Source organism: Lepidochelys kempii, chromosome 6 (assembly GCF_965140285.1).
Source record: "Lepidochelys kempii isolate rLepKem1 chromosome 6, rLepKem1.hap1, whole genome shotgun sequence".
Taxonomy (NCBI): Eukaryota; Metazoa; Chordata; order Testudines; family Cheloniidae; genus Lepidochelys; species Lepidochelys kempii.
Window position 1 is genome coordinate 43,697,001 of NC_136385.1, and position 25,689 is coordinate 43,722,689.

The window sequence follows — 25,689 nt, forward strand, 5'->3', positions numbered from 1 at the left end:
TTTTGGATTTGTATAGAGGGATTTTGTTTTTCAAAAAATACTAAATGGACATAATAATAAGGTGTGATACATATAAATGTGTGTGAACACTGTTGCATATGAACTGTAGACCTCGAAGAATGTGGGTCTCTGGTTTTAGAACTTAGCAATAAAATAAATAGAACAAATTCATGAGCTGGAAAAAAAGACAAAAGGGAGAGTTTTGGTATTTGGATGCAACTCTCAATAAGAGTTGTTCAGTTATAGATCCAGATCTCACCTCAGTTGACAGCAGTGAGAGTCTCTCCATTGATATCAGTGGGAATTGGATCCAATTATCATACAAAACCAGTAAAGATTTTTGGCCCACATCTGGATGTGGGTAATGCAGTCTTTATTCAAAAAAAATTTTCCATTGATTTCAGGGCATTTTTTTAGCCTGAGTAAGCGGTGAAGTATCAGGTTCCAGTCGTCTTAGGTCTTTCTTTAAAACAAAGATTGTCTTTTAATGTGAAATTCTAAGTAGTAGCATTTGTTGGCCTTTTGAAGTGTGGAAATATATATACAGGAAAATACCAAGGCTTTCCTCCATGATAATGATGATTAGTTTAATTACATTCAGTATAATTGTTTCTGAAGATGACCTCCTTTTCTGATCGCTTTTTTTTTTATTAAAAAAAAAAAAGCTTAATTGGAATTGTAAATTACAGAAATGAAAGAGGATGTTATTAGAAGTATTAGCTATTTGTGTCAGGCACCGATGATTGGTTTTTGGTGTTCTTAAGATGCAAAGAGCATATTATTAAAATTGACACCCTGTCAATGTGCACAAGGTAATATCCACTTCTGATGAATTAGTTCAAAATCTGGAGGTTTTCTTTATAGAGGATTAGGTTATATAGTGAATGGAGACTCTGAAAAGAAAATAGAACTGTGTATTTATGCCTTTAGAAATATTATTTGATGGCAATAAAATGTTCCCTGAAATTCCCTCCCGAGTGGAGAAAATGGAGTTTGTTTGCAGTAATTGCATTTTCTAGCATTTGCTTTTGCACTTTCCAATATGAGTTAAGCCAATTGGAACCTGTGATTTGGTTTTGCTTATTGGCAAAAGTACCATGTAAATTGATCTGTGATGCATTTATAGAGAATGCTTTGAAAGTTTTGAAATTGAGATGGCTTTTTCTTATTAGATTTAGATAGTATTATAATTCATTTCTGTATTTTCGCCTAATGTAATATTAACCAAAAATGTTCTTTTTCAATTTAGTTTTAATCAAGTTCTAGAAGAGTATTTCCATTTCACTTCACTGGTACAATGAAGTTTGAGTTTTTGTTTCCACTGTCTGCTCTGTATCCAAAGTTCAATATCTCAGCCATTTGAAACAACATTGAGCCAAAATGTGTCTGGAATTTGTCAGCTCTAATGTGTAATATCCTAATATATTTAGTATTTTATGTCCATGGTTCAAAGGGATAATGTTAAGTTCTTTAGGAACTCCCCCCTCCTCCATTTAAACTATATGGGACTAGACTGATCTTATTTACGCTGGTGTAAATCTGGAATGATTCGGCCTAATTCAGTGGAGCGCCACTCCAATTCACCAGATGAAATGAAGGCTAAACCTGGCCTATAACCCTTATATTATCCCAAGTTAGTGCTATTTCATTTCAATGGATCCTTTTAAAAGCAAACATACAGCACTCAGCAATCATGTGAGGCCTGCTCTTTGTGCCCTCTATTGTTTATAATGACGTCCTAGAGTGATTGGCAGATTTACATTTTTTTTTTACAAGGATTGATTTTAAAAATGAATGACGACCCCCCCCCCCCCAAAAAAAAAAAAAAGCCATTGCATGATGCAATGACCATATTGCCCTTCAGACATTGTTAAATTTAAAGGTAGACTTTAAGGACAGTGTTCCTAACTCTTGACACTTCATATGACTTTTATGATATTTGTTATTTTCCTTAAAGCCCCATCTCCTGGTGGTGTTATATGAGACTCTCACCTTTTTTAAAGTAATTTTCTAGCTCTCCTCATTTTGGACAAAAGCTTGAAAACATTAATCGTAAAGGCTCACTCACCAATAGGCCAATAAAAAGAGTTCCAAATGTATTTTATAAATCCCATAATTTTTAAGCCAATCTCATGATTTTGGAGGGCTGGCTCATGGTTTTTGAACACTCGGATTGGCAATACTTTCAGCTAGAAAATTATGCTGTGGCTTTCAAAGAATGCCTAATTTCTATTCCAACTTCATGACAAACAAATATTGTGGACCAGTCGATAAGATCTAGTGAAAACCTTCTCGTACTGGACTCCGCTAGAGAGATGGTTTCAGTAACATTATCCCAACAAACTTCCAAACTAACTTGAGAGTTAAAAAATAACTGATGTCAGTGCAGCTGTAAATAGGCTGTGGCATCAATGGTGAAACAAAAGATTGTATCTTACTGTCATACTAACATTTTTTTTCTTTGAACAAAAATAACCCCAGATATAAATCACAAACAGTTACATTAGAATAATGTTGCGGTTGAGACATAAACGCATAAAAGCAAGGAATTTCCAAGTTACTGTTGTCACTGCATCCTTAAATCAGCCCCTTTGTAACTAGATACCGCAGTGTATGTGGCCCTGTTTCAGGGGTCCTACTCCACTTGGTGATGTTACATGTCACTGTCATACAATATATTTTACTTCTGTATGGGCCAGATCTGTGGATAGAAATATTTGCTGTTGAGCACCACTGGTTCTGCAGCATAAGACTGCTGGTCAGGGACCACACAGGTCAAGTAACATCTCCTAGTGCTGTGGACTCCAGTGGAAGGCCTTATGTGCTACAGTGCTTCAGCTGTCGAGGACTGAGTTACGGGTGATGAGACAAAGATTCACTCCACATTTCCTTGCTTTTGTGGGTTTATGGCTCAACCTTGGCATTATTGTAACGTAGTTTTTTGTGTTTAATGTTTCTTAGACTTGGTTTTCCATTACCAGCATGGAAGAAACCCTAATGCATGAGTTTCAGAGGAGAAGGTAGCAGTCTGAACCTGCTGTGTGGCTCGATCAGCAAGTGTGAGTATTAACGCTAGAGCTGTCAGGCCTTGTGAAAGTGAATGAAGCCTGACGGTTACAGAGTGAAAGGTCAGAGGCAGAGCTTGCACTTACATAACATTTCTTTTCTGTGGTGTCTAACAACCTTTTCAACAAAGGGGAGCTTTTATGTACAAGCTTTAGATTTATCACAGGGATCCAAGGATCTCCGCCTTCACTTTTCTCTATACTGTGGTCCGATGTTTTCTTTGCATAAAGCAAAACAGTTAAACTTTTACTCTTTTGCCCACCTTGATATATTTTCCATGTGTTTTTTATCTTTCCCTTCACCCACTTCCAAAACCAAGTGTTGCTTTAAAAAGGTATTTGTGAACTGATGGTTAAAAAAACCTGGTGGAATATTTTGCAGCTGGAAGATTTGCAGAGTTCTGGGACTTGGGCTGTCTTCAGTGTCCTGGAACTATGCCTGGAACTTGTGTTTCTGTTTTTCATATGTGTTTTGTTTGAACTATTTTATTGTTGTGAGTTGTTTCATTCTTTTTATGTCGTCAAGATGTGTGTGTGAATGGTTGGAAATGTGTATTAAGCTGTTAGCTTGTTTGGCCAATATAGTTGTCATTTTCTTTTTTTAATTATTTGATTAAAGCATTTTTTTATTTTGCAGGGCAGGGAATAGTGGGAGGGATATTTATTCTGAGAGCAGCCAGAGCTTTTTCATTGCTGGTATAATCCAAGGAAAGATGTTCGCTCCTTCTATCCTGCTTTGGATTCTAATTTTTACAGAGGACTATTGTTCCCTGCAAGTGGGGAATCTAGCATGTATTATAAAACCTGGCACAGATACCAGTTCGATCCATCCATTCCATGTGGAAGGAGGGAGCAGAGCTCTTGAGGCATTGTCCCGCCTTCTCTCAAAATACAGAAGGCCCCACTGTGTAGTTGGGGCATCGTGAGTTTGGGAGGTAGGGGTGGCCACATGCAGGGAAGAGCTAGAGGTGAAGCTGCTGTTCACACTGACCTCCAAACCCAGTGGAGTTTCCACCTGACGATCTACCAGGCATTACGGCTGCTCAGAACAACATTTCCACTTTACAGCGTTTGATGCCCTCACCTTGTTGGGGGGGACTGTGTACAGCCACAGCCAGGCCACCAATGGCAGCCCTTCTGCTCTGTGAGCTCTGCCGTCGATAGCAAGGAATGGCACGGAGAAACAACTGGCAGTCTATAAGGTTGTCTGTGGTCTGCTGATTTCCCTGCTGATCTCTGAGCTTCTTTGTAGTTACAGGAGAATGTTCGGTGCTGCTTCTACATATTTGCAAGCCCTGTACATTTGGTAGTAGTTAGAACAGGGAATTGAGAGTCTCAGACTCTGACTCGCTATATGACCACAGGCAACTCCCTTAGCCAGTCTGTGCTGCTGTTTGCCCACCTGTAAAGAGGGCATGATAATACTTATCTACCTCATGGAGGTGTTGGTGGCTTAGTTAATTAATGCTTGTAATACATGTTGAGATCCTTAGATGAAAAGCACTGAAGGAGTTGTAAAAATGAGAGGACAGCAGACAAATATCTGTGACTGAAATACATTTACAATGTTATGTACTACAGCTATAGACAGCAGTAAAGCCCCATTTCCATATAATCAATCAAAAGTAATAACAACAAACAGCAAAGTGTGCCACTACCCCAGATGTCACTTTGTGAGTCTGCGACTGTGGTTTTTGAAGTGCTCACTCCAACAAACGCATCGGGCATCTTCACCAGCTTGGGAATGGATCCCTCCCTACCCAGCAATCTCATGGAATAATTGAGAATAAGTAGTATTACTGTTTTCCTGAACTACTCTGTTAAGTTAGTATGTGTGATATGAAGAAAAAATGGGGAAATGCCAATCAAAGCCTGCACTGTGCTACCCTGCACCTCTCTGCGGTGAGCTACCAAACAACCTGAATGTGGATACATATAGATTAATCTAGGCAAGAGATACCATTGAGTAGGAGATTTGTGTGTGACTGTGCTTATGCTTCCATATAAAACATAAAAGGTCAGCAGATTATAGAAGAAGGGCACCGTTGCCAAAAGAAAACATGCCAGAATATTTCATAAGTTGTATCACAGAGAAGGAATGAATGTTTTGCATTATCGGGGCCCTTTCAGGAGGAGATAACCTGAATGAGGTGTACAAATACATAATCTGATTGGAGGTAATTTATTACTCTGATTAGTACTATATACACTTTCCTAGGGGAAGGGACCTCCTCTGCTTTTCATGGGCCTGTGCTGGCTTTCAACAGATTTAGTAATATATATGTTTGGGGCAGGAGTTTTTTGTTTTTTCAGAGCAAAATTCCCCCCCATCTCCTGAGCCTCCTTCTATGCCCCTACCACCCAGAAAAGGAAAAAGAAATCTGGCAGAATCTAAAGTCAAGAAACTGTGGAGCAAAGTCAGGTCTGTGGTACCTAATGAAAGTATTTAAGCATTTAAACGTACTTAACACAAGTACTGTCCCATGAATGATTAAAGATAGAATGAAGCACATTCATTCTGATGCATTAAAAAAAAGGAAGTGTATGCTATTTAAAGACTGCAAGCCAATACAACCGTGCCCATAACTGATTACTAATCAAGCTAACATCTTGAGGGTATGCTATACAATCTATCCTGGCATGCTTGCTTCACTGCCAGATGTGGATGTACATTTCAGTGTCCATGCTATCACAGTACTGTCTTAGTATACTACACTTAGGCATTGGGATGTTCAGTGTCACAATCCCTGACTTTGGAGCACTAGAAAATCACAGGAACAACACTGCAATACACGATGCCTAAGTTAGGTGCCTAAGCACCCTACACAATGCCTGGGAAGAAATAGGCGCCTTAGAATGTAATCCACAAAGCCAGCACAGTGAGGGGAGGAGCCACCTAAACCAGCCAATGGAGATGCCGATGAGAAGGATGTGTGCTAAGCCCTGCCCCTCTCATGGAGATAGGTGCCTATCTCTGCTAGAAATCCTTAAACCCGGGAGAAGACAGGCACTCTGCGGTTTAAGGCTTTCTCAGAGGCAGCTTACCTTCGCACAAAACAGACTGGGCGTAAGGAGTATACTGAGGTCAGTTCCCTCAATCTCTCCTCTTGAAGTTGTTCCTCTTTAATTAAATAATTGGGCTACGGAAAATGAGACTGTAGCCAAGGGCTTAGGGCACTGACCTGACAGATCCCTGTTCAAATCCCTTCTCATCAGGGAGAGCGAATACTTGAACTACTAGTCTCCTACGTCCTGGTTGAGTATCCTAACAACTGGGCTAAAGGGAGCTTCTCCTCATCCTATTTTGCATGGAGTTAGGCAACCTCTGAAAGTGCCTCCTGGATCAGGCTTCACAGGCAAGTTCAGAAGAGGAACGCCTACCTTCCCCCAGTTCATGGATTGCACTGGCGTTGAGGCAGGAGATAGGTGTCCAGACACCTAGAGTGAAATAACAGTGTGCATGCTGTGATGCTTTCTGGGGATATTCAGAGTTGTGACGCACCCAACTTGTACTTGCTCTTAGTGTGAGGAAGCCTTTCTGTGCTTACTGTGGGTAAGCTCCCCAACTCCACCAGCCTCTGGCAACACAAGCACTTCCCTCTAGGCCACCACAGGCCCCATTCTCTCTTTACAGGTTAGCTGTAGGCACACTTCAATCCCCAAGTGCTCCAAGCGTCTCCCAGTTCCTGATCCACTGGATGGTCACAAAATTCCTAGGTCCTCTGTTCACAAAGGAACAGTACACCACAGCTTACCAGTTACAGTACAGAACATAGTTCTGCTTAACACAAAGCACCAAGATTTGTTTTTAGAGAAAGAAAGTAGAAGTTTATTTAACAAAGAATGAGGATTCAATTGATAGCAAGCAGAAATACTGGCAACGAAGGGTTACATATGAAATGAAATCATAATGTGTTCTAGAGCCTAAACTTAACTAATAGGACACTGTTCTGTCATAAGAGCAAAAGCTCACCCAAAATCCTTCCAGCCTATTACAGCCAGGGTTGGCTGTGATCTTCCACTCGCAAAGCAAGCCCACTGTCAGCTTACTTCCTAAGTGAAAGATATCAGGGTGTCTCTTTGCAACCCTAGATATAGAAAAACGGTCCTTTGATCTTTGTTCATAAACCAGACATTGTCCTGCTGTGTGTTCCTTCCTATAACTTTAGCAATCTCTTGTCAGTTTCTCAATGGTGATTAGCTGGGGGGCTTAGTATGTAAATAGGTATCTATTGTGAGGTATACAATACTCAGTTTGCATATAACCAGACAGATAAACGTCTTATCGGAAAGGAACATGTTTTGTTTTTCACCTTCTGGTGACCTGCTATAACTTTCATACCTTTAGAACTTATTTTCCAGTGTAGGCAAGTACCTCCTTTAAAATTATCCTTATATTCATGTTGCAGTGGTTACGCCAACCAGTGTGTTACTGGGTCTCAGTAGAGACTTCATATGCCTTTGTTGAATTATTTTGCATATAACTGACCCAGGGAATCCCTCTAAAACTCTGTGCACACCTGTGCCCTCTGCCAGTTGGATCAAGAGGTACATATATCACAAATGCCCAGAGGCAGAAACATAGGTGCCTAGGGAACTTCTACTGCAAAAATGTAGGAGCTGAGTGAGTTTAGGTGCCAAGTTAGATGGCACCTAAGCAGGAGTTTTGTGGATCACGGTGGAGCCTAAAAATGGGACTTAGGCACCTGAATCTGGGGGAGGGGGGCTAGGCACCTACTACCTTTGTAGATTCAAACCTTAGCCTCTCTGTGGTTCAGTTCCCCATCTGTAAAATGGGGATAATACTACTTCTCTCCCTCAAAGGTGTGTTATGAGGATAAATACATTAAAGATTGTGAAGCACTTTGTGATCTACTGATGAAAAGCACTACATAAAAAATAAGTATGCAAAATGAAGACTGAGCAGGGCTATGATTGCTATCTATATCTACATTGGGGGTGGGAAGTGGTAAACACCAGGGAGCGAGAAGTGCTTTTTAAAGGACAGTGTTGGCACAATGGGCATGAACAAATTCATGCTGGAAATTAGAAGAAGGTTCTGACCATCACAGGAGCAAGGTTCTGGAACAATCTCCCAGTAGTAGCAGGGGCAAACAACCTAACTAGATTAAAGTTGGAGCTTGATACATTTAAGAAAGGGATTATATGACGGGGTTACTTGTGACAGCAGGGGACAGGACTCCATGATCGAACATGTCCCTTCCAGTCATTAGTTTGTGACTTTGCCATTAACTACAGGATCAAGCCCGTTGTTAGTTTCCCCTCGTTCTTTTGGGCTCATATACATGTATGTCATTCCATTTGTAAACTCAAATAACAGTGACTCAGTTGCAGTTTGTCTGCTGTGTTCGGCATGACTCCAAAGTGAACTCTTCAGCTTGGGATGTTTGGCTCAAGAAAAAATTGTCTGAAGGTAAAATGTACAGTTTTTCATTGGGCATGAGCTCAGTGGTATGCTAATTTTGAAGTATCTCATTAAACTAAATGGGAAAACGTAAAACCTGGTCATTTATCCAGAATGTGGCTGGAAGTTTTCTCCACTGAAGTTGGCAAATGTTGATACTTGGCAGAAACCTGGTTTTAACGTCGCCATACAGTTTCTCTTAAGAATTTCACCAAAGCTAGCTTTGTTTGTGGGGATTGATAGTTATGACAAGTTATCAAATTTCATGCCAGTGGTATCGTTTCTGTTTCCTGAGAGAGAAGAAAATAGCAATTTTGTCTTGTGGCCAGGAGTCACAGAGAGCAGGTACCTATCAGTCCTAGTTTTTAAATAAAATGAATTGCAGAGCAGCATGTGACAGAGATGGGAAAGAGGGAGGAGGGAATGGGGCATAAACTGCAGAGGAGTGACAAATGCCCAGTAGCATTTCCTCCAGCTTGTAGTCTAATGCAGCACCACAGAGAGTTATTAATATGTATGATCTGCATTTTGTTCAGACATTAGGAATCTATGAAGATGTCTAGTGTTTCTGGGGGGGGGGGGGTTATGGCTTTTTATTTTTCTACCCAGAGTTAATGAATTTTGATCAGGAAATGTTCGCATAAAAATCCTGCTGAACTCCCATTTCCTTGCCATAAATATTGAAAGGGAGAGAATTCTCACTCTTTCCCCATAAGCCCCAGTGGGGTAGTTAGTCTGACTATCACAAACATTTCTTTAATTATTTTTTCAAGTAAGCTTTTTGATTTTATTTGCACATCAAATTTTGAAATAGGAAAGTTGTGTGTGTTTATGGGGGATAGTGCTGGCAAGAAAACGTAGAGCCCAATCCTGTATTCCTTCAGGGCGAGTTTCAGGAGTGCAAAGACTAAAGAATTGGGGCTGTAATGTCCTTATTAGAATAGTATTCATAAGTATAGAATATTAGTCTTTCCTTCACAGTTTGTACAACCAAGTAGGGCAAGAACAGTAAGAAGAGGTGGCTATCTATTGGTCTATCTAATCCATGGTATTTGTAAAGGAACCGATCACCTTTGTGAAATCACTCCCTTCTTAGTGATCATTAGGAACATGCACTAAACTAAATGAGTTTCTATAAGAGAAGAAAGATGGCTTGTGGTTAATGCACTGCATTTGGACTGAGGAGATCAAAGGCCTATTCGAAGCTCTGACAGTTTTCTGTGTGATTTTTGGCAAGCCACTTTGGTTCAGATTTTTTGAAAAGAACTCAGCTTTTGTTAAGGCACTGAAATAAATGACTATTTTCAACATTTTTTTGCGTTTGTTTGTTTGTTTGAAATCTGGCACCAACTGGGGGTACTGAGCCCTTGAAAATCTGTCCCTATAGGCCAGTCCCATTGACTTCAGTGAGATTTGGATTAGGCCCTTAGGAAATACTATTATCCCCATTTTACAGATAGGCTCTCTGTGCCTCAGTTCCTTTCTCCTTATCTGTCTTGTCCATTTAGCTTGTAAGCCCTTCTGGGTAATGACTGTCTCTTACCATATGCTTATACAGCATCTATCTCAAGATGGAGTGCTGATCTCAATTAGGCGCTGTGTAGAACAGGGTAGAGTATGGGAATAAAATTGCTCAATGGGTATTTCGGCATCCTTAAACTCTTGTAAAATATACCTTTGATAAGTAATCATACCTAATATATACACAGTATAGAGCCTTTCCTTTGAGCACTTTACAAACATTCATTCATTATGCTCACTGCATACTAGACTGGAACCCAGGACTGCTGACTTCCAGCGCATCCCATGTACTAACAGACAGTATGCCAGATCTTCAGAGCTGTTGTATCTCCATTCAAGCCTTTGGAGCTGAGCTGATTTACACCAGCTCAGGATCTGTCTGCATGCCTGCCAGCTTGTTTTGTTTCATTTTGCAGAACATGCCTTTGGTTATGACATTTCTTTGTGTGATATTACTTTTACATTTTAACAAAATTTCATTCAAAGAAAAAGCAACAGCATTAATAATGTTCGCTGCCCATGGAGATACACACAGATCCTGTGTATTTCATTCTGTCAGTGTTAGCTGTCTACTTATTTTGCTGGCTCTGCTGGTGTGGGAAGCAAATGTGCTAATTAAGTGCTCTTTTTGTTATTTCAGGAAGCCTGCCATATGAATATAAAATAGTGATTGCTGGGAATCATGAACTGACATTTGATAAGGAATTCATGGCAGACCTTGTTAAACAGGATTACTACCGCTTTCCCTCTGTGTCCAAATTGAAACCAGAGGACTTTGACAATGTTCAGTCACTCCTGACAAACAGTATTTACTTGCAAGATTCAGAGGTAACAGTTAAAGGATTCAGAATATACGGTACCCCATGGTAAGTCTCCATTTAAACTTCCTGTGTTTATATTTGTTTTTTCAACCACAGTAAGAGTTACTGCCACTGAAAATGCAATGAGTCCTGTTTTGTTGTGCTGCTGTGCAGAACCGTACTGTATCTTTAAGTAAACCATGCATTGTGAACAGCTATGAAAACACAGACAGTGTTGTTTTAATTGTAGTGGTAAAGATTTTATGCATCAAGATAAACATAATTATTTGTTTGTGTGAGTGAGTGAGTAGAGCAAGAAAAGAAGAGTTGTGATCTATATCTATTCTGCCTGTTGTTTGATTAGTGGAAATTTGTGGACAAATTCTGCCCTTCTCTGTATCCATGTAGTTCCCATTAATTCAGTGAGCTAGCATCGGTGCCAGCGAGGGCAGAATTCAGCCCCTACAACCTGAGTCTCCACTGCCTTGTGTGTTGTGTAGTCATTTACACTTGTAAAAACTTAGGTCAGTATGTGATTTGCTGTTTTACAATAGAGGACTCTATGATACACTTCCAGCACATGTGAATAGATGTACTGATTTATGCCTTTGTTTCGTGAACTCATAATGGTGACCCATGGCGTACTTTTAAGTCTTTAAATGTTGCATATTGTACGTGTGAAGATAGGAAGTTTATTATGAAATATTAAGGGACAACTGATCAAGGAACAAAGGTTCTCCTAACAAGAGGCTCTGAGTGGTATGGATGACATTCTGCATGCAGCACAAGCCATTGAACACTTAATTTTATTTCATAATGACCTGACTCCTTAGCTCATTGATCCTGGGATTTCTTTGTGCATGGATGGCAATGGATACATTGCCAGAAAGGAAAACTGAGCTCCATCCATCCTAGGACACTTCTCTAATCTCTGTCCAACAAAGTCTGTAATTTGTGTCAAACTGTGATGAATTGTGGTAAATATGTGTGTAGGGCAAGTGGGAATGGGGAAATTGAGATGAGACAACTATTTTAAATTCATGTAGCCCTTTAGGTTAGGGAGTCTACTTATCTTGGTTTGGAGGATGCTGACTGCTGATGCTGAAATGGCAGCTTTCATCCCTTCTCTTGTGTGAACTACTGGGAAAGCATGAAATCCAATTAGATGTCTGCATTTTGCGTGGCTCCTTCAGAGGAGGGAAAAGGTGCATCGGATGCACAAAGTCTGTTGTTCAAAATTTTACAGAGAGGAGACTGCTCCATAACAAGTGGAAAAGACTTTTTTTTAGCTTTTGTGCTCTTCTGGTATACCGCATTACCCCCACCCTCCATACTTACCATGAGCTACTATCATAAATCTTCAAATACAGATTACCCCAAAAGGAGGAAACCACTGGGGTTCTTTATATGTCTGCTTACCTCAGTTAGGGTTTTTATCTACATATATAAAAATACACACACATACACAATTCTGTCTCAGAGGTGGAACACAAGTGCATTAAACCAAAAGACACTCCAATCCTAAATTGAGCTAAATTGGCAAGTTCAATTTATATGCATTTTAGATGATATTTTCAGAGGGAAAAATCCATGTTTGCTGATACAGCTAGTGGTTTTAATTTAAGAAGAGGAATCAAACTAAGAATAACATCTGCAATTCTGAGGGTTTCAGCCCATCAGAGGTTTCTAAGAAGTAATTGCCATCAGACTGGGAAAACTGGCTATAACTCATCTATCTATTTAGAAAATGTAAATTGCCAACTCAGTGCAGCTATGGGAAAGGAATATCAGTCCATATTCATTACATGTTATTACTCCTGGTACATCTGAAAGCTTTCTAAAGACCTAAGAGAATTCAAGTAGTGCCTCCTACCTTACAATTTAGTAGAAATTGTATGTAGAAAATAACTTACAACACACAGGAGCATTCATGTGTATTTGCAATTGGAGAGTGCAGTGGAGCAAAGCAACAGTCTTTGAGGTGCAGAAAATTTGAATGTAGCCTGATAGGTCTGGGAGTATTAAATGGCATTAGCTGCAGAGATGTTGAAAATGGAGCACCAGCCCCTGAAAAGTGAAAGACTCCTCCTGAGTAAGGGTGGGACATGCTAAAGTTGCTCGCTGAACTCCTACTTTCAGAGGCTGGGGATGTAACTGCCGTTTTCACACCCTAACTAGGAGGCTGGTTGATGCACCTTGAAGAAATAACATGGGGGAAGATTTTCCATTAAGTTTGTAGATAACAATCTACTTCTACAATCTGTCTCCTTTCACTTCATACTGTCTTTGCCCTCTGGACCTGGTTTAGTTAGTGGAGAAATATCTGATTGTATAGCTCCTTATGCAGGCAAAACTCCTAACAATTTCAACAGGAATATTACCTGTTTCAGGAGTATGAGTTAGTCTTAATAGCTAGCCATGGGGTTCTCAGACTTTTGTACTGGTGACCCCTTTCACACAGCAAGCCTCTGAGTGCAACCCCCCTTATACATTAAAAACACTTTTTTATATATTTAACACCATTATAAATGCTGGAGGCAAGGCAGGATTTGGGGTGGAGGCTGACAGCTTGTGACCCCCCCCCCCAATGTAATAACCTTGTGACGCCCTGAAGGGTCCCGACCCCCAGTTTGAGAACCCCTGAGCTAGCCAGTACAAAATAAATAAATAAATCTCTTTGAACTTTATAATTGATATTTAATGATTTCACTCTTAAAACTCTTTAATTTCACAGTCATAGGCCTTAGACACTGAGGTGTCCAGTAAAGAGTGCAGCGTGTAAATCTGTTTTTTTGTGGATCTCCAGCATCTGAGCTGGGAAAATCCTTTCCCCTCCCAACAGGAACAGCTGCATTGTTCAGCAATATCCTGCACCTTTGTCAAGTTGTAGCTTGGTCAGGTCTCAAGAACAGAAACACAAAGCTGGCCTCCCAGTTGCTTTTAATGAATGTTAGTGGGTTTTTCCTGTGTCCAGGAATTTGATCTATAGGGTGATCCAGAGGTCAGGAACAAACAGCTCACTATAGCTCACCTCTGAGACGCAAAGGCTTTCATTTGCTTTTTTTAGTAACTCTGGAGGAAGTGCCTTAATTTTTTTTTTTTCAGAAGCAAAATTTTAATTGGCATAGATAATGTGACCTTGAAAAGGCCAAGGGAGGTTGAAAAACAACACCACACAGTTCAGTCATCTCCTTTAAAATACAGTATTTTTCGTGCGTGTGTGTTTCAATCTGGTGTAAAATTGCTGGATTCACACCATCATTTGGCCTAATTTTGCACATATTTCAGTAACAAGAGTTGAAACGGAGCATGTTTATTTCTCCACTGCATTTACAATTATATTTTAGTATAAATGGCTATTGAGTTGTTACAGCTTCCTTGTTCTGATCAGTGCTTTAATACTTTGTGTTTACCCTGTCAAAAAAGCATCAGATTTTTTTCCAATTATAAGTTTTGTAATGCATCGTGGATTTTGCTGACAGTCTTCAAGTTCTTGAAATAGCGAGCAAATTAACAGCAGATATTGAGTGTGAGGATTAGAAAACCAATTGGCAACTCACATGATAGGATTCAGATACACTGATGGGGAGAATGGGTCTCATTTTTTTATTTTCATAGTCTTGGTAATTAACTTGGGCCTAAAAAAAAAGTGAAAAAGGAACAGAAATTGCCCTGCTCAGCAATAAAGTTCCTCCTTGCTATTAGCACTGGCGAATAGAAAGGGAGATTGGAACATTATGTTGGTGCTGTAGTCTTTCAGGAATTCCAGCATCTATTCAGTAGAAGTCAGCAGTTGAGAATAGTATTGGCAAAGCATAAGGTCTTCTGTGTGTGTGTTAAACAAATAGACACAATGCTGTGATGTGGTTGTGTTTAAAGGTACAGGCTCCTATTTCATTTTTCTTGGCATTTGTCCTTCAGCTCTCTCATTATAAGATCGAAGAAATGTATTCCCCCAGGTCTAGAATTACAGGGGGGGTTGTTTATATTTTTGCCTCTTTGGGAATGTCACAGATTTCTGTTCAGTCTCCCTGAGATCAGATTCACTTCTAACTTAGCCTCCATTTTTATTTTTTAACAACAACAACAAATTAAAAAAGACTGTAATGCAGATCATTTTAAAATGCATTGTGTCCTAACCGCTTTTACTAAGACTCCAGCCAGCGGCAAACTAACCATTTTCAAAAAGCTCTACCTCTAAACATTTGGCCAAATAATGGAGTGCTTATTCTGTTTACACTAGGACTTCACTTCAGTGGGAATGTTGCCAGACTAAGGAGTGAGTAAGTACTTGCAGAGAATTCAGTACTAGTGTAATTTACAAACCATGTCTGCTTGCAGATGACATGTTGCTGAAATGAAAAACCATTAACAACATTCATTACACCTCTGTTTGTGTTGGTGTGTGGACAGGATTTGGACTCATTATTAATCTCTTCACTGCTCCATGAGTGTCAGTGAGTGGTCAACCAAACAACAAAGGCAACATGCCATACATCTCAGATTCCTTAAACATTTTCATGAAGCACAGTAGGTATTCCACAACAATTAGTGGAGACAGAATGTGCATCAGCTGTGGTGCTCCAGGGGTTAATAGATTAAGGGAGACTGCTGTTCGTAAGTGTGTGTATGATCTGATCAAGAACAAAGTCATTATAAAATGAAAGTTGCACTTACAAAAACCACAAGCTGTGCGTGTGTGTGTGTGTAGATGCTTTTCTTCCACTTGGCAGCTGTCCAGAAAAGTTCCTTTTCCTCTTGCCGAGTGCTGCAGCAGCACATGGGTCCACGTGGCATTTGTATGCAGTGGTACAAAGCGGTATCTCATTGAGCAGCTCAGAGCATTTGCACCCAGCAAGACGTTCAAGAGGAGCAAGCACTGCTTAGATTACTACAGATTCTGATATTTCCACACCACCTCTATAAGGATCTGATCCTGAGAGGAGCTGAGCACCTCTGGAGAATATAAACTTCAGTGGGAGCTGAGGGCCCTTAGCACCTATCCAGAGGAGCTCAGTTCCTCATAGGATTAAACTCTATGATGGAGGGCAGCGCTTGGTTTAATAATTCTTTCCATATAGCTTCAGCACTCATGAGCCTTATTTTTCTCCTTTCCTATCTTCTGTCACTACCAGAGCAGTTCCTGTTGATTAACCCATTCATTCATAGTGGTCTGGAGTAGAGGGGAAAAAAGAGATTGTGCTGGTGATGTATTGAGAAATTATAATACCTAGGGCACGAGCCCTAAAAATCCAGTCACCAGCTCATCTAGGGAAAGGGGAAATTAGGTGGGGCATGTGGGTCTGAGTGGCTTACTTGAGGAGTGCAGGAGTTGCCACATTAGGTGGTGCTCTTCAAGTCCCAGGAAAGAGGTTACTAAGGGTATATTTACACTGCAGTAAGCCAGGTCAGCTGACTTGGGCTCAGAGGGGTCAGGCTGTGGGGTTAAAAATAGCAGCATAGAGCCCAGGCTCCAGCCCGAGCCCGAACGTCTACACTGCCATTTTTAACCCTACAGCCTGTGGTTAAAAGAACCAGCTGACCCAGGCTCTGAAACTTGGTGCCGCAGGTTCTTGATCACAGTGTAGACATACCATGAGAGACCTAGGGAGCAGCTGAGTGCTTGGGGTCACAGTCAGTGTGAAGAGCAACAGGCCCTGACCATTGAAAGGGAGGAGAACCAGACAAGCATGAAAGCTCTGTCAGAACTATGGCTGCTTGCAGAAGCTGACAAAGTGTGGTACAGTGCAAATGGAGGCAAAAGTTTCAATTAATCTTCTGTGGTGCTTCAGCTCAGCCACGAGAAGAGAAAGATCCTACAAGCCAATTAGGTCAAAAATTGGTCATTAAAAAAAAAATGCTCTTTTAGTTACAGAATAGGAGTTAGGCTACCAATAATTTCAGACCTTGTAGAACAGGAAATGATTTTAAAAGTGTGATCTGAAATTAAAGTGATGCTTGGGATTGTTTCTGGGAATTTGTGAGAGTTTCTCAAAATCAAGCCAGTTGTTGTATCCATGATAACAAAGGGTGGCTGATAGACTACTTACAAAGGTTTATGGATAGTAAAGGCTCATGCTTTTAGATCCAGAGGTCCTAAGTTGAATCTCTGTAGATGGACCCCTTCAGGAGTCTTCTCTGAGGTGGAATTACCTGCTTCAGATCTACTTTCAATGAAAAGATGGCCATTAAAGGGTTTTTTCAATTGCGGTTCTTCAGCCAGATTTAGTGAAGGAAACTGATATGCAAGTAGTTTGCCAAGCCTCTTAGGTAGCTAGAAATAGAACTGGTCAATGAATTTTTTCCCCTCCCACAAAAAATCTCAATCACAATGAAAACATATTCATTTTTGTTGAATTTTTCTCTGGAAGCTTTAGGGTTTAAATCCAAAACTCGCAAACAAAACTTCTTTGGTTAAGACCTGAATTTTTTTGACCAAAACAGAATCTTTCATGAAAATTTCTATTTAATCAAAAAGGCATTTTCTGTTTAAAAAAAAATTCCATTTAGTTTTTTTTAAAAAATCAGCTCTAGCTGGAAACCATCTGGAGAAAGTATTCATTCGATACCTAATCAGGAGGTGGCCAGGGCCTGCATAATGGGAATGTCAGAGAAGAAAAACTTGCAAGCAAAAGCCCCAATCCAGCAACACACTTAAGCAGATGTTTATCCTTGCTACCATTTTGAGGCAAGTGTTTATGGCACTGGGCTGTGCACCTCATCAAATGCAGGATTTATATGGGGAGGAGGAGGTGGTGTGAGCCTTTCATTCTCCTTTTCCTGGCACAGTTTTTAATACATCTTGTTTCCATACCCAGCAAAAGACAATTGGGCACATAAGGAAAAAAGTCACAAGAAAGCACTGGTCTTTTCCTTTTTTCTCGGTATTCCATCTGGGGCTGCTTGGGATGGATCCAATATTCTGAACCGTGGAAGAATGCAGTAGATAGGCAAAATGCACGTTAACCTGAAAACTCTAGTTCTGTGGTTTGCCCCACTATATGGTAAACCAGAATTATGTGCTCCTGCAGTTTTATTTTAGTTTTGTAGCAGTTTTTGTCTCCCTCTGCTGGTTGCTGATATAACCCTATAATTCATTTTAATGCAATTTACTCTGGAGAACAAATTTTCCCTTTTCCCAAGCTAAACACCCTGTTCAATACACTTTTCAGCTAGCTATGTCATGTTTATGAAAGACATTTTCTGGTCCTTTCATATGCCTAACTTTGAAAAGGTTCGAGCTTGTGGAAAGAGTTGGAAAATGTAGAAATAATGTAAAACCCATATATATAAACCCCCACAATATAATTCACCACAAACTGTTTAATCTTTCTGTGGTTAAATGAATAAAAGAGAAAGGGTGAAGTCCTGGCCCTGTTCAAGTCAAAAGGAGTTTTGCCATTGACTTCAGTGAAATGAGGTTTTCACACACAGATTGTACACCTCTAATGATGTGTGCAATGTAACATTTTCCAGTGTGCTTCCACTTCCCAACATCCTAAACCAGCCACAAACTTTCATTTTCCTTATTAACCTGGACCACTAAATTTTATGTTAAAACAAACAAAAACACAACAAACGAATTGAAATAGAACAGAGAGATACATTTGTTATATAGCCATTACATTTGTAGACACATTGTACATAGGCCAAATTTACCTCCTAACTGAAGTTTGGTTTGATCGGTAAATAATATAACAAAAAAACTGACACTGAAAGCCTAAGCTTTCTCCCCACGCTCAGCTGTATTGTAAGGTTTTATCTTTAGAACTTTATCTGTCCCAGCTGCTAGTTCCTTCCCTCCCTGTCTTAGCTCCTCTTGTATCCTGACTGGAGTCAGCAAAATTAACGTACCAAAATGACACGGTGGTAAATACCTTGCATCTTTATGCAGGGTTCACAAACCTGTCATCAAAATGACTTGGCAGAGGATCTTAGCATGTGTCACCATAGTACAGTAACATTTTGAGTAATATTCATTCATTCCAAACCACAGCTCAATGACACACACACACACACACACACACACACACACACACACACACACACACACACACACACACACACACACACACACACACACTGTCTGACCTGTCACATATGCTCTTCTGTTTATGGTTGTAACTGAAAAAAAGTTTGGAAGTTTCTGTTGAAATCAGCAAATGCCAAATGAAATTGAGATATTCCTACAGTAAAACTAGAGTAATGCATCATTCCCTTGAAAGATTTTGTTTCTGTGTTTTTAATCTTGGAGTTAAAGCATAGATTGATCATCCTGAGATATGTAGACTGATCAGACTATTAGAACTGAGCCTCTTCAGCACAGAATAGTGATTCATATATACAAGTGAAATACTGAGACTTGGCCCTGAAGATTTGTCTTTGGTTGATAAGTACTAACAATCAAACTACACAGTGTTCACCTTTCCTTATTCATATTCCAGTACTGTAACCTTCCTTATTCTCCTGTGCCTTTGTTCTATTAATCTACCAAACAGGGCTCGACTTGTGATTAGTCCTTAGAGCTTGTTTCTATTAATCAGTCTGCAAAACAAGTCTACTTGAATGATTTGGTATAAGTGCTTAACATGCTCTCTTCATCAGTCTGTACACAGAGCTGCTAGGGATGGGTTATGTTAAATGGGACTAAAATCTGTGATATCTGTGATATCTGTTGCAATTTCTTTGTTTTTACATTTTGATTTTTATTGCTGTGGGATACTAGCAGGGAAAAAATCATTTGAAAAATCAGCTGAATTTTAAGTTGCTTAAGGAATGTTTAAGTGACTACATGCTAGTGGAAAACTTGTGGAAGATTATCAACAACTGGAACAGTGTCCTGTCACCACAAATTGATTTGTTAGTCTATCTTGAGTAAAAAGGACGGCGCTTATATTCCAAAATGCAAGGATCAGAATTCAGGTTTTTATAAAATAAAACAGGTAGATTTTAAAACCTAAATTTTTTTTTTGTTGTTTTCAAAAAAGGCTAGTGGTTGTTTAAAAATGCAGACATTCTCCTGCATTTGGTGGAAAGCCAAACAACAGATTCCTGCTATTATCTAAAAACGAGGAAGTCAAATGGATTATAAACAAAAAGCAAAACTGACCAGTAGTAATTTCACTGTTCAAGGTGCATGAAATGCAAACATTAGAATGGTCATACTGCTTCAGACCAATTGTCCATCTAACCTACTATCCTGTGTCTGATAGTGGCCAGTGCAAGACGCTTCAGAGGGAATGAACAGAACAGGGCAATTTCAAATGATCCATTGTCCTCTGTCATCCACTCCCAGCTTCTGACAATTGGAGGTTTAGGGACACCCAGAGAATAGGGTTGCATCCCTGACCATCTTGGCTAATAGCTGTTATACTTTTGGCCTTCACGGTATCCCCTGACAATGAATTCCTCAGGTTGATTGTGTGTTTTGTGGAGAAGTTCTTCCTTTTGTTTGTTTTAAACTTGCTGCCTATTAATTTCATTGGTGACCCTTAGTTCTTGTGTTATGTGAAGGGCAAGTAATACTTCCCAATTCACTCTCCACACCATTCACGATCTTATAGACCTCTATCATGTTCTTCCTTAGTTGTCTCTTTTCTAAGCAGAACAGTCCCAGTCTTTTTAATCTCTCCTCATAGGGAAACTTCCATACTCCTTATCATTTTTGTTGCCCTTCTCTGGACCTTTTCCAATTCTAATATATCTTTTTTGAGATGGGGCCACTAGAACTGCATGAAATATTCAAGGTCTGGGTGTACCGTGGATTTATATAGTAAATAGCATTATGATATTTTCTGTTTGATTATCTATCCCTTTCCTAATGGTTCTTAACATTGTTAGCTTTTCTGGACTGCCACTGCATATTCAGCAAATGTTTTCAGAGAACTATACACAATGATTATAAGATCTGTTTCTTGAGTGGTGACAGCTAATGGAAACTCCCTCATTTTGTAAGTGTAGTTGAGATTATTTTTTTCAAGGTGTATTACTTTGCACTTATCAACATTGAATTTCACCTATCACCTCATTATTAACCCCTTTTCCCAATCATTCATGAATATGTTGAATAGTACAGGTCCCAGTACAGATCCTTGGGGGGGGGGGGGGGGGAGGGGCACCACTGTTCACCTCTCTCCATTGTGAAAACTATTTATTTCTACCCTTTGTTTCCTATTTTGTAACCAGCTACAAATCCATGAGAGGATCTTTCCTCTTATTCCATGACTGCTTACTTTGCTTAACAGCCTTTGGTGAGGGACCTTATCAACGGCTTTCTTAAAGTCCAATTATGCTGTATTGACTATGTCACCCTTGTTCACATACGTGTTGACATTCTCAAAGAATTCTAATAGATTGGAGAGGTATGATTTCCCTTCACATGATTTCTTCCCCAACGTATTGTGTGTATCTATGCACCTGATAATTCTGTTCTTTACTATAGTTTCAGCCAATATGCCTGGTACTGAAGTTAGGCTTACCAACCTGTAATTGCCCGGATCACTTCTGAAGCCTGTTTTTAAAATTGGCATTTCATTACCTATCTCCAGTCACCTGGTACAGAAACTGATTTAAGTGACATTACATATCACAGTTAGTAGTTCTGCAATTTCATATTTGAGTTCCTTCAGAACCCTTGGATGAATACCATCTGGTCCTGGTGACTCATTACTGTTTAATTTATCAGTTTTATTCCAAAGGCACCTCTATTAACTCCTCAATCTGGAACAGCTCCTCAGCTTTGTAACCTAAAAAGAATGGTTCCGGTGTGGGGATCTCCCCAGCATCCTCTGCAGTGAAGAATTCCTTTAGCTTCTAAACAACAGCCTTGTCTTCCTCCAGTGCTCCTTTAGCCCCCTCAGTCATCCAGTTGCCCCATTGACTGTTTGGCTTCCTGCTTCTGATGTACTTAAAAAACTAACAGCAACAATTTCATGTGTGTGCATGTCCTTAGCTAGTTGCTCTTCAAATTCTTTCTTGGCTTACGTTACTACACTTTTACATTTAACTTGCCAGAGTTTATGCCCCTTTCTCTTTTCCTTATCAGGGTTTGACTGCCAATTTCTAAGAGGCAAAAAATGCATTTTTAACTGCCTCTTTTACTCTGCTGTTTTGCTGTGGTGGCATTGTTTTGGTCCTCTTACTGTTTCTTTTGATTTGGGGTATATATTTAATTTTAGTCTCATTATGGTGTTTTTAAATAGTCTTCATACAGTTTGCAGCCATTTTGCCCTTGTAACTGTTCCTTTTCATGTCCATTCAACTAGCTTCCTCATTTTTTGTAGAGGTTGTGATGGGTTTCTTTGGCATTTTTTCCCCTAAAAGGATGTTTGAATTTAATTACATTATGGTCACTATTACCAAGCAGTTCAGCTATAGGCATCTCTGGGACTAGATCCCTGGGTCCTACTGAGGACTAAATCAAGAATTACCTCTCCCCTAAAGGGTTCCAGAAGTAGCTGCTCTCGGAAGCAGCCATTTACGGTGTCTAGAAATTTTATCTCTGCATCCCTACCTGAGGTGACAAATACCCAGTCAATATGAGGATGGTTGAAATCTCCCATTATTGCATTTTGTGCCTTTGTAGTTGCTCTAATCTCCTTGAGAATTTCACAGTCACCGACACCATCCTGGTGAGGTGATTGGTAGTATATTCCTACTGCTATATTATTATTATTATTATTATTCAAGCATGGAATTTCTTTCAATAGAGATTCTTTATTATAGTTTGATTCATTTAAGATTTTTTACTATATTTGACTATGCTTTCTTTCACATACAGTGCCACTCCCTCACCAGCATGACCTACTCTGTCATTCCTATATATTTTATACCCCTGGTATTACTGTGTCCTATTTATTATCATCGTACCACCAAGTTCCGACAATGCCTGTTACATCAATATCCTCATTTAATGCCAAGCCACTTTAGTTCACCCATCTTAGTATTTAGACTTCTACCATGTATTTATGAGAATTGTATATTTTGTCAGTATTCAGTTGTTTGCCTTCATGTGTTATATTTAAATGGGACTCGTTCACAATTGACTGTGTCTCATTAGCTCTTACCTGTACTTGACCAACTTCTTCCCTATCCTCTTCATTAGGATATAGAGTTTCCCCTTTAGTAAGTTCAACCCTAAGGGGTATAAATAATAAATCAGCAACATAAATGGTGAAAAATAAATTAGCTATTAAAATTAATTTCAGTTTCTAAAGTATAACTAACTGTACAGAAAAATGTAATAAGTATGATCTGATATTTATCATGACAGTGTCATTTAAGGATATTTTTAAAAGAACAATTTTTATTTCAGGAAAGGTCTTTCTCAATTTAAACTAAGGAATTATCTGTCCAATTCAATACGGGATTTAATCCATGCAAAATGAAAATATGTTTTAAAATACATATCAGAAAGAGCAAGCCAGAACTCCCGTTAATCAGCCATTTGTTATTGATCTTTAAAGTTTTACCCTTCTGGTTTTATGATGTATTTGTTTGTTTAATTTAAATTCTGTCATTGAACAAAATTATGAGGCTGATATGGCTGGATTGCTGTCTGTAAAGTGATACAACAGGGTTTGCATCAGCTGAGTTGCTGATCTCTTGCTGTGTATATAGCTAGTTTTTCCTTAATTTTCATGGACTGCAGGCAGAACTCTTGATCCATTTTCATTGTACACAAGCTTGAATTTTTCACTCTTCACACAAAATGGACCCGATCCTGCTCCCATTCAAGTCAGTGGCTGAACTCCCATTGGCTGTAACAGGGGGCATGATTGGGCCAATCATCACTTTGCATCATGACTCAACTGCTAATTTGAAAGGCTTTGTGTCTCCTCACCCCCAGATACTAGCTGCTTCATTAGGCTCTGCTTTGTCCGGTTTGACCTTTCATGGCCTACAGAACACAGTTAAATACCAACACCCCTATTTGACACAGTCCAGACATAATTCCTTCCGTGCATATCTTATCAGGATCTGCTACTGAGATGAATAGTTGAATGGCCTATGTGCACCAAGTAGCCTGCTTCATAGCAATTAAGGGGAATGGGTTCCAAAGTGTATTGTTCTTTAAACACATCTTTCACATTATTTATTTTTGTCTTGTTGATTAAGGAGCAGTTAGTGGGTTTCTCCACTAGTTACACTGTTGTTGTTTTTTCCTGGTGTGAATTAGAAGTATATTAGCAGTACTTAAAATCTGGAAGCCTGGGTAACATGTTATGGGCTTGCAAAACAATAATAATAATTTAACAACAACAAAAAGAAAAATAATTATTAATAGAAAAATACCCAAACCATTAAATACTACCTTCCAATCAAACTGTTAGGAAGCTGCTGGTGTGCAGATTTTCATTTATTGTACTTATTAGGAATTCAGAAGAAACAAACCCCAAAACATAGATTTGTATCTTTCTTTTTGGTCATTTCATTTTCACTAGCTTTATCTACAGATTTTATTGGATCATTTCCCCAGCTATCAGAGAGATCGCTCTTCCTGCATTGATTCATTTCGACCCATGTCTGGAAGGCAGAGAGAATCAAATTAACTAATATTTTACTTTTGCATGTGATTAATGCTAATGCTTACAAAGAAGAAAATACTTTCCCGTGATTTAATTTCCATTCTCTAGTTGATTCTCAGTGATTTAATTTTGCAGAGGTTTGTCTCTCTGCTTATTGTGTTTGGAGCTCATATCGTGGAATCATAGAAATTATAGCCGGAAGAGCCCTATTAAGTCATCCTGCTAGTGCAGGATTGTTCCCTGGACTATTCTTGAGTGCTGTGTCCATTTTAAATAACTCAGGCACTGGATCTTTAACCATTTCCTCGTGGAGACTGTTCCTCAGTTTATTAGATGTTACTGATTGGAAATTGTATTTGATATTCAACCTATACTTTTCATTCCTTTACTCCAAGTTTTATACCCACATTGGTCCCCCTAAACAATTCCTTTTCCTTGCGGTGTGTTTACTCTTCAAGTACTTATCAGACTTCGTTTATACATGTGATATTTTCAAGAATTAAATATGTATAGACAGGTTATATATAAGTACTTGAAGAGGGTAACTGCTCCTCCCTTTGTTTCTGTTGCTCTTCTATATATTCCCTCATTTTTAATAATCTTTTATTGAGAGGCTCAGAACCAAAACACAGTATTCCAGGTGCAGTTTTGCCAGTGTAATATACAGTGTGTTGTGAGAGATATGTAGCTAGGTGGACTTCTGGTTTGATCTGGTGTAGCAATGCGTATGTTTCAGTACTCCCAATAGAGAGGAGCAACCTAGGATCTCCCTACTCTCTGCTGTGATGCCTCTGCAGCTCCAAATCACTTTAGCTTGTCATAGTGCAATCTCATACATATTTTGCTACAACTATTTCACCTCAAAAAGAAAAGGAGGACTTGTGGCACCTTAGAGACTAACAAATTTATTTTAGCTTTTGTGAGCTACAGCTCACTTCATTGGATGCATGCAGTGGAAAATACAGTGGGGAGATTTTAGATACACAGAGAGCATGAAACAATGGGTGTTACCATACACACTGTAAGGAGAGTGATCAGGTAAGGTGAGCTATTACCAGCAGGAGAGAAAAAAAACCTTTTGTAGTGATAATCAAGGTGGGCCATTTCCAGCAGTTGACAAGAACATGTGAGGAACAGTGAGGGGGGAAAATAAATATGGAGAAAATACTATGGGTACCCGCATGGCCCCACAGTATGCCAACATTTTTATGGCTGACTTAGAACAACGCTTCCTCAGCTCTTGTCCCCTAATGCCCCTACTCTACTTGCGCTACATTGATGACATCTTCATCATCTGGACCCATGGAAAAGAAGCCATGAGGAATTCCACCATGATTTCAACAATTTCCATC

The 25,689-nt window shown here is 39.4% G+C and overlaps 1 protein-coding gene across 2 annotated transcripts in view; it reads left to right on the forward strand.

Moving 5' to 3' along the window:
* The window catches only part of MPPED2 (metallophosphoesterase domain containing 2), a 138,130-nt gene that overhangs the window by 67,380 nt on the left and 45,061 nt on the right, over positions 1–25,689 (forward strand). For both annotated transcript variants that reach the window (XM_073347782.2, XM_078853238.1), the window contains exon 4: positions 10,652–10,877. In XM_073347782.2, the coding sequence (XP_073203883.1) occupies positions 10,652–10,877 (226 nt within the window). The remainder of the gene's footprint in view (positions 1–10,651; positions 10,878–25,689) is intronic.